The 16,270-nt window shown below is 38.4% G+C and overlaps 1 protein-coding gene across 2 annotated transcripts in view; it reads right to left on the minus strand.

The window, feature by feature from the left end:
- The window catches only part of LOC143037381 (carboxypeptidase E-like), a 159,026-nt gene that overhangs the window by 127,970 nt on the left and 14,786 nt on the right, over positions 1-16,270 (minus strand). For both annotated transcript variants that reach the window (XM_076205525.1, XM_076205520.1), the window contains exon 3: positions 976-1,147. In XM_076205525.1, the coding sequence (XP_076061640.1) occupies positions 976-1,147 (172 nt within the window). The remainder of the gene's footprint in view (positions 1-975; positions 1,148-16,270) is intronic.

The following is a 16,270-nucleotide window of genomic DNA, read 5'->3' on the forward strand; positions in this document are numbered from 1 at the left end:
CTATTCCATTCGTTAATCACTCTGTTGGTAAACCAGTTTTTACCCATTTTCTTCTTAAACCTAAAGTTGTAAAATTTAAATCCATTATAAAGAGTCCTGCCCTGTTGTCTGTCTTAAGTTCGTTTCACACGTATCGACTTTTCGCCATGCGCCGTTCATGACATGACGTCGTGCTCTCAATGAACCACGGGTGTCTATGGACGCTTTTACACGTGGTCGTGATGCGTGAAAGCGTCCATAGATCCCATCCATGGTTATTTGAGAGCACGGCGTTGTGTCGTGGACGGCGCACGACAAAAAGTCGGTACGTGTGAAACGATGAACATGAAGAACAACAAAGCCTACTGCAGACATCTCAGAAAAAATCAGTACACATTATATCCTCATCAGCAGAGATAGTAACCATCCACACTATAACTACTTTCAAACTAATGTATAAGAGAGAATTACTCGAAATGCATGGATGGGGGGTACAAGGACCTCTGTCGCTCAGAACTCATAACTAAGTACATAGGGTTAATTGGAAATAGGTATGTTATAACACATTTGTAAATGTTCACTATAAACCCACTATCGGAGAAATGATATCGGAAAGTACAGGAAAATTGTATATTTCGACTACTATCTGTAGTCCTCTTCAGCAGAATGCTCTGCTGAAGAGGACTACAGATAGTAGTCGAAATATACAGTTTTCCTGTACTTTCCGATATTATTTCTCCGATAGTGGGTTTATAGTGAACATATGGTTAAGTTGTGCAAGGGATTAATCGAGATAGCTTTTACTCGAGGTAGTTTCCCCTTCGCTACCAAAGGTTAAAAGAAGATGATAAAGGAGAAGAAGAAAGAAAAAGAAGAAAAAAAGAAGAAGAAAAAAGAAGAAAGAAAAAGAAGAAGAAAGAAAAAGAAGAAGAAAAAAGAATAAGAAAAAAGAAGAAGAAGAAAAAAAAAGAAGAAGCAAAAATAATGAATACTTACATAACTCGTGCTCCCCGGGGTTATCAGAGAACTCGATGACCCAGAGAGGAACTCCGTTGACCGAAGGTTCGCTGAGAGCGTAGAGTCTTGCCACTTCGGAACATCGTTCGGCTTCATTCTCCAGGAGTTGTCTCAGTTCCTCTTGGCTATGGTGTTTGTACTCGAAATTCTCCTGTAAGAGAAGGTCAGAGTTGGGAAGGAAAGAGAAAGAGCAGGAAGGGACACAGGAATCAATCACTTCTGGTCTCATGTTCCTCCGACGCCTGCAGCTTCACCACAACTAGCAATGATTCTTAAGCTCTTCATTAATTTTATTGTGAATAACGCCCCAACATTATCTAACATACTCTTAAAGGATTGACGAAATCTCTCCAGAGAATTTTTATTTGGATGATGACATACTAACGAGCTAAAAAAATTTTTTTTACAAATGTCTGGATGACTTACCTTTAAAATTTTTTTTGACAATTTCATTGCACATAAATTTATTGAACATGATTACTAAAACAGTAACCATTGATTCAGCCTTTACACTGCACTGCTCACAGGAATCTCCTAAAGGTATCGAGTTCTTGTGCACAATGTTAGATATTCTTTACCTCCCCTGGTCTTTGGAATAGGCTCTGTCATATCTATTACAAACCTGTAAGTGGTCCGTGCAATATTGGAATGGGCTGTAGTGGCAAAGTTTTGGGATCATCGCATGATCTCTCTACTGTTTGACACACTTTGCAGCTCCTACAAGATCTAGCTCCATCTTACCTGAGACCTAGCAAAAAAAAAAAAAAAAAAAAAAAAAAAAAAAATTTACAGACATTTTTGTTTCGTTTTGTTGATGACCAGATGTCCTGTCTATTTGGTATGTCATACTGAAGACCACCTGTCCATATTTCATATTAATTCTGTGCTTTCCGTTTTTTTTTTCACTTTCACATCAACAATTCTTCCTTGATGTAGTGACAAGGGGGGTCCACTTCCAACTGGAAACTTAATATATCTCCACGTTTTTCTTTTGTTTTTCTGTCCCACAAATTCTGTTAAACAAATCCTTTTCCAGCTTTCTCTCCCGCTTGGTCTTGAAACATTTTACCAATTCAGGAAGATTTCCCATTTCTACAGAGTTGTCTCAAAATTCCATCGAATCCATTTCTTCAGAGTTTCCTTAATCCTATTTAATTTATCTACTCAACGTTGTCTCTTCCTTGCCTGTATAACTCATATCTTGGTTCTACGCTCCTTTGCAATTTAAGAAATTTAAATTACTACAAGACCAATTCCCATGGGACACAGATATCCCAGCAATTCAACATCAGTTCTAGTAAGACAGGCTCCTCCTCTTCTTCTTCTTCTTCTTCTTCTTCTTCTTCTTCTTCTTCTTCTTCTTCTTCTTCTTCTTCTTCTTCTTCTTCTTCTTCTTCTTCTTCTTCTTCTTCCTCCTCCTCCTCTGTTGCCTATCTTTTCATCCGAACATTTCATTAACCGTGGTTTGTGACCTAAACTTAATTCTAATGCCTGTGCCCATCCCTCTATATACCTAACTTATCTATCACCAAGGTCTTGTTCCCACTTATAAGGGAGGTAGTCACGTACAAGGCAAACACCCACACACACCCATTCCGATCTCATCCCCCACCTTTGCTTCCCTCTTAGCTCCTCATGGACGAAGGGTCATCCACGTCTCCGGCCCACTGCCCGGGTAGGAAGCAATGCAGCAAGGCACAGCACATCCACAGCAGGGCCGCTTCACTTACACGGTGACCCCAAACCTCCCCGTCCCCTCATGCGGAAAATAGAGAAGACGGGGAGAAATCCTTTGGGGTTATGTCAAAATGCCAACCATACACAGCCATCCTCCACTCACCTCTTTCTCTTACCTTCTCCATTCCTTGCTCAACAGACATTCCACCTTGCTCAGAGCCCCTTTTCACCTCATCCACCCATCTCATCATCAGTCGTCCCCTCAAGTTCACTCCATCCACTTCTGCTTTCCACATCTCTCTGGATAATCTTTTTTCAGTCATTCTTTCCATGTGTTTAAACCATCCCAATATTTTTTCATCAGCACTATCTGCCAGCTCCCTTTCCACCCCCAATCGCCTCTTCACCTCCTCATCTCTCACTCTGCCCAACCTTATAACACCAATCACACTTGTCAGACACCTCATCTCACATTTAAACTTCTCCTTTCTGCCTTTCTTAAATCCCAAGTCACCGGTCCATAGAGTGTCATATACACGATTACCCCTTCATATAATCTCTTTCCATTCATTCTCAGATGCATATTTTTCATGACACTTTTCAGCCCCCCAACGCATTTTCTTGCTTCTCAATCTACAATTTACCTCCACCCCCACTCCTCCATTTCCTGCCACATGATCCATATTCAAAACTGTCCACTTCCTCCAGGCTCTCTCCTTTAATATTTACTTCCAACTTGCTGCCCCTTGTACATTTCATCACTTTGCTTTTACCCACGTACCTTCAAATTTCTCCTATCGCATACCATTTTATTTTATATTATTTGTTTTTGTTTTGTTATCATTTGTCTGTTGGATTCTCATTTATTATTAGTTATAAGTCAATTTATTATTATTTACTATTTACCTGTTTGTTTATTATCTAACTATACCTATGCATTTATGTATTTTATTTATTTATATTATTATAGTTTTTATTGATTAATTTATTATTATGATTTTTTTCGCATCCGACCTAGATATGGACCAAAAGGTCTCCTGTCGGCATGCTCCGCCTTTGTAATCCTTTGTAATCCATTCCAAACTTCTACACCAACTAAATACTTCAATTTCTTTGTTCGCCTCTTTTCCTAACTACTGATATAAGATACACATCTTTGCTTTTATCATTCTTCTAACCTTGATGCAATGCAACCCCTTTCCCCAAAAAACGAATCATTACATTTTCTCTGCACTTATCATCACTTCTGTATTTTATAAACATCTTCACCACCTTTGCGTTTCTCTTCTTCCTTTTTCTGTCGAATAATCTCGTTCAGATTTACTTTTTTCTGTTTTTTTCTTTCATCTGTTGTTGGTTGATCTCTTTCGGATTTACTTTATCTTTTCTAATTTTCTTCCAACCGTTTTCCTCCTGTGCTATTGTATCTATATTAATTTCATTCGACTTCTCCTATAGCTTCCACCCAGTTTATTCAATGGCTAGATTTTTCCCCTTAACTTTCGATTTTCACATTTTAATTGTTCTAATTATCATTTAACTTATCTAATTGACACTCTATTTCCCTTATTAATGACCCCTGATTTAAACCATGTTTCTCCATTTTGTCAATCTCATCTCTCATTCGACTTTCTGGAGTCAATTTTGTTCCTTCAACTTCTTTCCTTCTTCTTTCATCTGTTAAATGTCCTAAACAAAATTTTAATTAATTCCAGTTGCCATCGTGCCTATTTTGATTTGAATTTTCTCGATTTTCACATTCGTATGCGTTATCTTTATAATCAAATCATCGGATATTCGTTTACGTTCACCTTGGTTTTTGGATCACGTGTTGAAGTCGTGATCGACTGCTATTTCCCTCCCGGAAGAGAGCTCAGTGCTCGTATGACCGATCTATGGGTAATGCTATAACCTTACACGCACACACACACCCAACTCCCCGCCCACGAGAGTCGGAGTAACGACTCGAAGCGCAGCGATACTGAAATAATTTCAGCCCTGGGCAGGATTCGAACCCGGTACCGCCGGCACCGCCGTACTGACAGTCTGGGACTCTACCAACCACGCATGTGAGTGCGTGCGTACACATGTAGCCTACATACTCATTAGCACGGTAATCACCCTACCCCATCCATATGTACAAAACAGAAAAAGATAAATAAACAAATGGATGAATGAACACAAATAATCGAGTAAATACCTACATACAATAAAATCTGTTACGCAGTCCTCCATCTTTGTATTATCCAGCCTATTTAAAATTTTATATTATATTTTCAATGATGTTGACATTCTTGCACAAGGATGGTAACATCACTGAAAATGTATTCAATTCAGAACTTGAATCTTTGGTCAGTGGCTTGTTGACAACAAGTTATCTCTGTACCTTGGTAAAACTGAGTCTGTTTTATTTGGTACAAACTACATGTTAAAACAGCTCAAATATGAATATTATCTGCAATGGAGTCAAAATCACATCCAAAAGTGTGTTGAATATCTAGGAATGGAATTTGACCAAAACATGAGTTATGCCACAACTCAAACACAAACTACAAATCTGCCAGAACAAACTTATCAGGTAGTGCTCCAATTAAATCTTGGTATATATCTTGATGATTCCCATTTTAGTCGTCTAAACTGGTTTACTGTGGAAAAGAGTGAACATTTTAACTACTTGTCATATGCACAAAATTGTACATGGTCAGGCACCTAAATACCCCATAATCTAGCCCACGTATGCTCTGTACACTTTCGATGCCTCTTTTGTATTGTGTTGATTGGTTTTAAGAGGAAACATCACGTTGTATTGGCGACGATACTAGAAGAATGATACTAGTTGATACTAGATATTGACATCACACGCTAGCATGGAGCGCGTGTGCCCCTACTCAGGAGAAACGAAGCCATAACATCATTAAATTCTTGTTGGGGTAAGGCTTTTCTTATCTGGTATGACATGACCCCGATGACCCTCAAAGGAACAAGGGTCTACTCAGTTAGGGCCAATGTTCCCGAAGACGGCGTGTCTGAGTCTTTATGCTATTGGCCAGTATATTATAAACAGAAATTAACTTAGCCAATTATAGATGATAAGGACGACTAAGGTCCATCCTGGAGGTGGAGCTTAGCTCTTTCAGAGGCTTCGTCTTAAGCTATGAAGCAAGTGGAATCAGTCTAAGTTTAGATCTGGGTTTGGATCAGTCTGAGAGTCTGAGTCCAATGGTTCTTAACCTGTGGGTAATTCCCTACTGGTGGGGAATGGCGGAGTTGCCAAGTGGGGAATTTACCGGTCGGACAGAAGAACCAGTCTTTTTTTTTTTTTTCTTGATGTGTTTTTGTTTCTTTTTGTTTGTTTCTGGTGTCTTCTTGTTGTCACCGATGCTGTGGTGGGAAATGGAGAGTTGGCTCACTAAAAAGTGGGGAATTGGAGAAAAAAGGTTAAGAACCCCTGGTCTAAGTCAAGACTGCAGCCCGGAGAACCCTATATAAGGTATTGCAAAAAAAAGTTCTGTAACTAAACATCTAAGTCCAGCCTCTCACGCCCCATACACTAACACTACTCAAATTCATTGCCAATTAAAGTACATACATACATATACCAAGGCTTTTTTCCCCCTTACCAGGGGGGTAGCCAAAAAGGACAAGGCACAAAAACATTCCCACCCATTTCATCCCCGAAAACACTCCACACCCCTCCACCCTCCCTCCCATCTTAGCACCTCCCATCTTAGCCAATTAAAGTAAAAACATAAATAAAATTCATGTAAAAGGAGAAATTATCTCGTTCAACACCACCATTCTTGAGATATACAAAAAGATACACACTTGTTCGTAATTTCCCTTGTTCTGGCCAGCTACCATTCTACCATTGTCTTTAAATTTAGTTAATATTGGCGTAAAGCTACTACATGTATTACAATATCATTTCGTGTTCGCATTTTTGTATATTTTTGTTATCTTATTTATCTTATATCTTAAAAGACTTCAATGGAAACATGACCTTTACTGATTTTGTTTTTTGTTTTGTTTTTTTGAGTTATTGATAATATATTATCATATTCTTACCTGTGACTTTACATTTGTTGATTAATTAATTTGTATTGGTCAGAGCAGCGTTTCTCAACCAGGGTTCCCCGGAACCCTGAAGTTCCGCAAAAAGGTCCCTAAGGGTTCCGCGAGAACAAGTGAGATAAGCTAATGCACTTTTAATTTTTTATTTAAATTCATATACGTAATATAATTAAACACGCACGACATATTCTTGGTTATTGTAATGTAATATAGACATCATCCTAACTAACCTATTATTACGAAGAATTTTTTTTTTTTTTTTTTTTTTTTTTTTGCGCAGGGGTTCCTTATGACATGCAATTTATTCTAAAGGTTACGCAAGGGTTAAAAGGTTAAGAAACGCTGGGTTATTGGCCTCAATTGCCTGTAAAAATATTTTATACTGAAGTAACTGAATCTGAATGAATCTGAATCCTACCTAGCTTCCCTCCCTTCCCTCGCAGGGTCGCTCGATGTGTGACATTCTCTCTGGTATCTATTGATTCCCCGAGCAACAGGTTCCAAATTCTTTACCAACCTCTTACGGTCTTCGTTCTGATTTTTCTGAGTTTTGCCAAATGTTCTTCTACCTTTTCCTAGCTATACGTTATACTATTTCTTTTGTCTCTACTTTTCTATCCACATAAAATTTTCAGCTTTATTATTATTATTATTATTATTATTATTATTATTATTATTATTATTATTATTATTTTTCATATTTGGGAAGGACACGCTTGATCAGATGCCAGGTATCGCTAGATTTCTAATATGTTCTGGGTCATATGTAAGGATCCAATTTTTTTTTTTTTTTCAGAGTTTGAAGAATAGATATTGATGGTTCACTTAACTACAAAGATAAGAGGGAGGAAAGGGTGGTGGTTGGGAGTGGAGTGGTTGGGAGTGGAATGGGTGGGAGTGGAATTATGCCTTTTGACTTGGCTACCCCCCTGGCGAGGAGGAAAAAGCCCTTGGTATGTAGAATATATATAGACGTGATCATATAACATTTACGCTTGAAACAAATATACATTTTCATCATTGCTCTCATGACTGTGATACTTATATTTAGGATGAAAAAATAGTCTTAATATAATTCCTTTATCTTATCCGTTGCTCAAAATATTTGGATCATGGCCGATAAATAAACAAGCCTTCCATTCCGACCTCCCACGTATCTCCATTTCCAAGAAAATTCCTGCGACATTTGGCAACTTTTCCTGTACATGATGTCAACTCTTACGCCTCCGCGAGGGATGTCTCTTCTCGATATTTATATCACGTTTCTCTCCATTTATTACCTTCATTTACTCTCTCGCTGTTCTGTGCCACAGATGCCATTTTCTCATCCTTATTCTCCTTCTCTCTTCTCCTTGCTTCTGCCATTTCCCTTTACCTTTTAGCATTCAAATACTCGTTCTTTCCTTGTCACTGTCACACTTCCCATTTCTAATGTTTACTTCCGAAAAATCGAAACAAAGGGATAATGAGCTAAAGAATGAAACATGGAGTATCATAAGTTCCTATAGTTTGTTCATTAATTCGTGTGTGTGTGTGTGTGTGTGTGTGTGTGTGTGTGTGTGTGTGTGTGTGTGTGTGTGTGTGTGTGTGTGTGTGTGTGTGTGTGTGTGTGTGTGTGTGTGCGTGTGTGTGTGTGTGCGTGTGTGTGTGATTCACCATGGTCTTGGATCACGTGTTGGACTCGTGATCGACGTTATTAATCTCCCGGATGAGAGCTCAGAGCTCTTATGACCGATCTATGTGTAATACGTGGTACTGTGACCTTACACGCACACACACACCCAACTCCCCGCCCACGAGAGTTGTGTGTGTGTGTGTGTGTGTGTGTGTGTGTGTGTGTGTGTGTGTGTGTGTGTGTGTGTGTGTGTGTGTGTGTGTGTGTGTGTGTGTGTGTGTGTGTGTGTGTGTGTGTGTGTGTTTTTACCTAGTTGTATTTACATAGTTGTATTTTACGGGAAGGGGAGCTATGCTCGTGGCCCGTCTTCATATCTCATTTTATCTAAACTGTTTTTAAATTCATGTATTGTTTTTGCACACACCACTTTCTCATCTAACTTGTTCCAAATGTCTATTATTCTGAGGAAAGCTGTTCTTTTTTCAGATCTCTTCTATAGCTGTCTTTCTTGATTTTTTTTCCGTGTCCTCTTGTATTTCTATCATCACATTTTATTAGATCCTCTCTATCAATAGTTTCTATTCCTTTCATGATTCTGTTAATAGTTATCAAATTTCCTCTCTCTCTTCTTTGCTCTAATGTCTGTGTGTGTGTGTGTGTGTGTGTGTGTGTGTGTGTGTGTGTGTGTGTGTGTGTGTGTGTGTGTGTGTGTGTGTCTGTGTGTGTGTGTGATTCACCATCGTCTTGGATCACGTGTTGGACTCGTGATTGACAGTTATTAACCTCCCAGAAGAGAGCTCAGAAATCGTAGTGTGTGTGTGTGTGTGTGTGTGTGTGTGTGTGTGTGTGTGTGTGTGTGTGTGTGTGTGTGTGTGTGTGTGTGTGTGTGTGTGTGTGTGTGTGTATTTACCTAGTTGTATTTACCTAGTTGTATTTTACGGGAAGGGGAGCTATGCTCGTGGGGTCCCGTCTTCATATCTCATTTTATCTAAACTATTTTTAAATTCATCTATTGTTTTTGCACACACCACTTTCTCATCTAACTTGTTCCAACTGTCTATTACTCTGTGAGGAAAGCTGTTCTTTTTCAAATCTCTTCTATAGCTGTCTTTTTTTATTTTCTTTCCGTGTCCTCTAGTATTTCTGTCATCCCATTTTATCAGATTCTCTCTGTCAGTAATTTCTATGCCTTTCATGATTCTGTAAATAGCTATCAAATCTCCTCTCTCTCTTCTTTGCTCTAGTGTCTGTAGTTCAAGTTTTTCTAGTCTTTCATATGATAGTTTTGAGAGTGTTGGTGCCAATTTTGTAATTGCTCTTTGTATTCTTTCAAGTTTTTTTATATATTTTTTTGTACTTGGTGACCATATCGTTGCTGCATATTCCAATCTTGGTCTTATCAGGGTGATTAGGATTTTCTTCACCATTTCTTCATCCAGGTATGTAAATGCAACTTTGATTGTTCTTATTAGATTATAAGTCTCTCCATAAATCTTATTTATATGTTTCTCAGGTGACATATTATTCATAACAATGACTCCCAGGTCCTTCTCATTTTCTACTTTTTTTATTCCTTCTTCTCCCAATTTATATGCTCCTGTTATTCTGTTTTTGCTTTTTCCAAATTCCATTATACTACACTTTTTTGTATTGAACTCCATCTCCCACTTCCTACTCTATTCCTGTACTTTATTTAGATCTCTCTGTAGTGATTCACAATCTTCTTCAGTTTTCACTCTTTTCAGTAGTTTTGCATCATCTGCAACGAAGCTCATATAGCTTTCTATTCCTTCATCCATATCATTAATATATATAGCAAACATTATTGGGGCCAGAACTGTTCCCTGCGGAACACCGCTTATTACTTCATTCCATTTTGAGTGCTGGTTTCTTATCACTACTCTCATTTTTCTTTCTTGCAAAAAGTCTTCCACCCAATTGAGTAGTTTGCCCTGTATTCCTCCTTCAGTTTCTAATTTCTTAAGCAACTTCTTATGTGGTACTTTGTCAAAAGCTTTCTTTAGATCTAAAAATGCACAGTCCGCCCATCCATCTCTTTCTTGTATTATATCTATTAGCCTTGAATAGAAACATATTAAATTGGTGACGCATGATCGTCCTTGTCTGAATCCAAATTGCCTTGGATTTAACACTTTGTTTTTTTCTAAATATTTTACCCATCTACTTTTGATAATTCTTTCACAAATGTTTGCTATTGTACTTGTTAGAGAGACTGGTCTATAGTTGGTAGGTTCTTCTTTATTTCCTCCTTTATATATAGGTACTATATTTGCTTTTTTCCAATCTTCTGGAACTTTTCCTTCTTTCAAGGAACTATTTAGTATGCTATGTATTTTGTCTGCCAGTTCATTCCTGCATTCTTTCAGTATCCAGTTTGCTATTTCATCTGGTCCATGCGATTTTCTGACATCAAGATTACTCAAGTGTGTTAATATTTCATTCTTTGTTACTTCTATTTCTTCCATAGGGGGGACTTTCTCTTTCCATTCGTTCTCTTTAGGTTGTATGTTCTCCCTTGTAAACATTGATTTAAAATGTTTGTTCATAATTTCCGCCATTTCCATTTCCTCAGTGTATTCAACTCCCTCCTGTCTTAATTTCTCCAAGTCTTGTTTGTTTTTCAGTTTATTGTTTACAAATCTGTAGAATAGTTTTGGTTGATCTTTACACTTTTCTATATCTTTTTCATATTTTCTCTTTTCCTCTCTGCACATTTGTACATATTCATTTCTATAACAGGTATATATTTTCCATTTTTCAGGTCTTCTGTCTTTTTTCCATCTGGTCCAGGCTTTGTCTCTTTTGTCTTTTAACTCCCTACAGCTTTTGTTGTACCAGCATTTTACATATTCTTTTTCTTGTTTTTGTCTTGGGACATACTTTTCCACTCCTTTTTTGTAAATTTTTGTCAAAATATTCCATTTCTCTTCTACTGTTGTTTCTTCTTTGTATATTTCTTCCCAGTTTTCCTTTTGAAAGAATTCTCTTATTTTATCAAAGTTTGTTTTTTCATACATCATTCTTCCTTTTCTGTATTGTTAATTTCTTTTCATATATTTTTCTTCATTAAGTTCCAGTTCAATCAATATGTGGTCACTTTTACTGATTGGTGTTTTATATTCAATTTTGTCCACTATTCTAGGTTCGGATGTAATTATTAGGTCTAGTCTCGATGGCTCTTCTTCATTTCTATACCTAGTGTTCTCCTGTATCCATTGTGTCATTGTATGGTCAGTAACCATCTCAAGTAGAGCGTTTCCCCATGAGCCGTCTCCACCCTTTACTGTCATTTCTTCCCAGCAGATTTCTTTGCAATTAAAGTCGCCCATCATAACTATTCTTCCTCCCTCTTCCATTATCTTGTTTAATGTTATCTTTGTGTCGTCTAACATACTTTTATGTTCACTCTCTTCCCATGAGGCTGTTTTTGAGGGCACATAATTTATCACAAACTTTCTGTTCTTCTTATCTCTGTCTTCTACTTCCATCATTATCATCTCTACTCTATTCTTTCCATATGTGACACACTTCACGTTTATATCCTTCTTAGTCGGGAACATAACTCCACCCCCTTCCTTTTTCACTCTGTTTCTAATCCAATAATTATATCCATCATGTCCTACACTGTTGGGTGGTAGTGGACCTTTTAATTTTGTTTCTACAATTCCCATTATGTCTGGTTCTTTTTCTTTCAAATAATCATTCAGCTCATTCAATCCTGTTATTAATCCATCTATATTTGTGTAAGACACTCATAGTTTTCTGCCACTTCCATTGTGTTCTCTGTTTCCCTTTTGTTTTTCTCTTGTATGTCGACTTTAGTTTCATATTCACTACACTCCAATAGAATCTCTCTTTTTCTGACTCCGTTCTTATCTCGTTTTTTTCCTTTGCTTCAAGTCTTTTCTGTTTTTCTTCCTCTCTTTCCTCTTTATTCATTTCCCTTTTTATCCATACCTTTTTATATTGTTCACTTGCTAGTTTCCCTGTTTTGGATAAGATATTCTCAGCCGTAGTTTGTGACCTGAATTTAATCTTGATTGGTCTGGTCTTGTCTGTACTATATTTCCCTAGCCTGAATTTCTCTTCGATTTGTTTCATTATTTCTGGTTCATCTTCCTGAACTAATTCTAGTAAATTTCTTACTTTTTCATTTTCCTCTTTGATTCTTGTGGTTATATCTGGGTTATGTTTCTCTTCCATTCCTAATATAATTATACATTTCTTTCTGTCTGCTAAGTCTCTTACTATATTCTCCTTCTGTCTCATCACTTTAATAACTGAGTTTTCAGTTTGTTCATTCATTTGCTGTCTGATTATGTCAGTGAATGCAACTTTGCTATTTTCTTGAATTTTTTTCCAACCCTCCTTGTTCTCCTTATCATTCTCCTTTAAGACTTTATTCTCATCTTTTACTTCTTTTAACTGTTTTTTTAATTCTTCAATTTCCTTAGTTAAGTTTTTGTTCGCCTTCTCTAGTTCTTCCAATTTTTCAACTCTCCGTATAACATTGTTAACATGACCGAACCTACGCTCCAAGTCCTCGATCATCTTATCGACCTTCTCTTCTAGTCTTGTCAGTCGGGGGTGGGGGGGGGGGGTGTCCCCCCCACCCTCTTTAAATCCCTGGAAAATATTCTCATCACTTTCTACTGTATTGCTCTTATCTATACTCCTAATCTTTACATTTTTATTAGACATTTCATCGTCGTCGGGGGGCCTTTTGTTTACCTTTCGCCTGTCTGCCTGGGCCAAGTCTACTCCTTCCTCATTTCCTTCCATTTCCCTCAGTAATCCCTCCCCTTTTCCTCTTTCCCTACTTTCCTACTACTCCACGAGCAATTTCCCCCCACCCTGTAAATACAATAGGCACTTCTCTTTGCGTTGGGATCCACAAAACTTCAATTTTCTTCAGAACGTCTTCTAAGCCGTCCATTCGTTGAAGTGTGTGTGTGTGTGTGTGTGTGTGTGTGTGTGTGTGTGTGTGTGTGTGTGTGTGTGTGTGTGTGTGTGTGTGTGTGTGTGTGTGTGTGTGTGTGTGATTCACCATGGTCTTTGGATCAAGTGTTGGACTCGTGATCGACAGCTATTTCCCTCCCGGAGGAGAGCTCAGAGCTCGTATGACCGATCTATGGGTAATGCTATGACCTTACACGGAAACACACACCCAATTCCCCGCCAAAGAGAGTTGGAGTAACGACTCGAAGCGCAGCGATACTGAAATAATTTCAGTCGTGGGCAGGATTCGAACCAGGTACCGCCGGCACCCCCATACTGAGCCTGAGACTCTACCAACCGCGCCACCGAGTCGTGTGCGTGTGTGTGTGTGTGTGTGTGTGTGTGTGTGTGTGTGTGTGTGTGTGTGTGTGTGTGTGTGTGTGTGTGTGTGTGTGTGTGTGTGTGTGTGTGTGTGTAGGTACAGTATGTATGTGTGGGGGAGGATAGGACCTCGTCGCCGTGTTTGAGCAGATGGAATGTGTGTTTACGAACACGTGTCCAAGGGCTGCGCACTGTTCATCCAAGATTCCAAATTGTATTTACCTAAACTGAGTTTCCACATATGCGTGGTGGTGGTGATATGGTGATGATATGGTGGTGATGGTGGTGGTGGTGACACGCGGTGATTGGACCTCCTACCAAGTAAGAGCCCTTTGCCGAATACCCACAGCCAGCGATGCCGTGTTTCCTACACTGCCGTGTAGAATGATAGAGTGTTGCCATACCGGGGCATACATTTTCCTCGGGCGTGTGACGACTTTCATAGCAAGACATACTTGTCAAACTTTGACAAAATGTTGGTTCTAGTTTGTTTTTATTCTTGATTGTATATAAGGCCCTCATGCTCTAACATATTCAGCAAAATATAAAAATTCTTCTTCATATTATTATCGCAAAAAGAAAGCTGAAACTTTTGCGTAATTTTTTTTCTACAACGTAAAAACGTATCTTTTGGGGTACAATATTTTATAACATAATTACCAATAAGTCATATATTTTGATGTACCATTTATCATTTGATAACTAGTTATATGATTTTCAAACAAAAGCTTGAATTTTTAAATGTTTTGAACAGCCCGCTGATATGTAGAAAAATTTTCCTCGCGCAGTTGCCACATGCCGCTATTTTTCTACGTTTTGGTGCAAAATTCTACGAAACGGCAGCCCTGCCCACAGCCTCGAGGTTGGTGGCAACGGTACTTGGGTTCTCCGTTAAGAGTAGGAGTATTTGCTGTGTAAGGAGCAGTAAGGCCGCTTTCACACCAGGCAACTAGTGACCGTCACTAGTGGCGGTCACTAGTTGCCTAGTGTGAAAGTCTCGGGCAACTGCAAGCAACCAGTGACTGTCACCGAGTTGTGGAATCCTTTTTCATCATCTCATTAGTCGAAAGAATGGCATGAGTGGAGGAGGTGCTTCTGTTGGCTTTGCTGGTCAAGAAAAAGAGACGGTCGGTGACGGCAACTGTCAGTGACGGTCACTTGTTACCGGAGCGGGCAACAGCCATAGCCTGTTGTGCAACCGGGCAACCGCAGTGACGTAAGGTGAAAGGCTCAATTTAGAATAATGGTAGGCAACTGGTGACCGTCACTAGTTGCCTAGTGTGAAATGGGCCTTAAGGATATGTTCTGTACCTACAGGGTGCTTCATTATTTAGAAGGTTCACTCCATAATCCCATCAAATTCTCTTGTCCTCTTTAGTGATTTTCTCCTGCCAAAACTAGATCATTTCATTCAGTTTGGGAGAAACACACACGCAGAGTTAATGGGCTAAAGCAATTCACATGCAAACCAAGAGGCTTTTTCCCCCTTATAAAGAGGGTGACCGTGTCATAGCATACTTCCAGCCAAACTTATTCGATTTCCACCTCATCTTAGCACCTCGTAGATGAAGGGTCATCCCAGGTTCCCGCCACACCATTCGGGTCAAGAGGCAATTGGGCGAGACAGCACTTCAACAGGGTCAAGAAACCCGGTTTCTATCGGGTTTCTATCGGTGGCAAACTAGAAACCTCCAAGAAACCTCTCAATCTCTATCGATGGGCACAGAAACCCGTAGAATAAACAAATAATATATCCAATTTACTGTAGTGGAATTTTTGACCAGAAAATATCTTTTAGAGGTTCAAAGTTATGCAAGTGCGTTTTGGGTCCCTCGCCTGCATTCGACGTAATACATCACACACAAGATAGACGGCCCGACCCCATTATATACAAATAGAGACGTTTAATATCTTATCAAACGCTGCATCAGTTTTCGCCATAAACAGTTATCATTAGCTGTCCATCACAAGCTCATATCACTGGTTCAGTATCCTTAAATTATATAATTATATTTATCGCATAATAATGAACGATAATCGAGAATGTATTTCACAGAAACAGATATGAAATCAGATTATTTGTCTTAATCTAAATATCATACCCAGAAGTAGGTCTAAATGCGCCTATAAGCTAGACTGCAATATATATTATATGTATATATATGTATATTTATGTATATATGTATGTATGCATATATATATATATGTATATATATATACATATATAATACTGATGACCCACTTTCGGAGAAGAATAAGCGAAGATGTAGAGATCTGTATATTTCGATCACTTACTGTGATCCTCTTCAGCAGATATGAGTTACAAAGTACAGAACAATGTGTATTTATAGTGAGACAGTGAGGTAGCAAGAGGGGACTCACTATAAATACACATTGTTCTGTACTTTGTAACTCATATCTGCTGAAGAGGATCACAGTAAGTGATCGAAATATACAGATCTCTATATCTTCGCTTATTCTTCTCCGAAAGTGGGTCATCAGTATTATTTTACAAATGTGCTACGACATATCTTTGTTGTGATATATATATATATATATATATATATATAT

Source organism: Oratosquilla oratoria, chromosome 2, assembly GCF_046742065.1.
Source record: "Oratosquilla oratoria isolate Oo_2021 chromosome 2, ASM4674206v1, whole genome shotgun sequence".
Lineage (NCBI taxonomy): Eukaryota > Metazoa > Arthropoda > Malacostraca > Stomatopoda > Squillidae > Oratosquilla > Oratosquilla oratoria.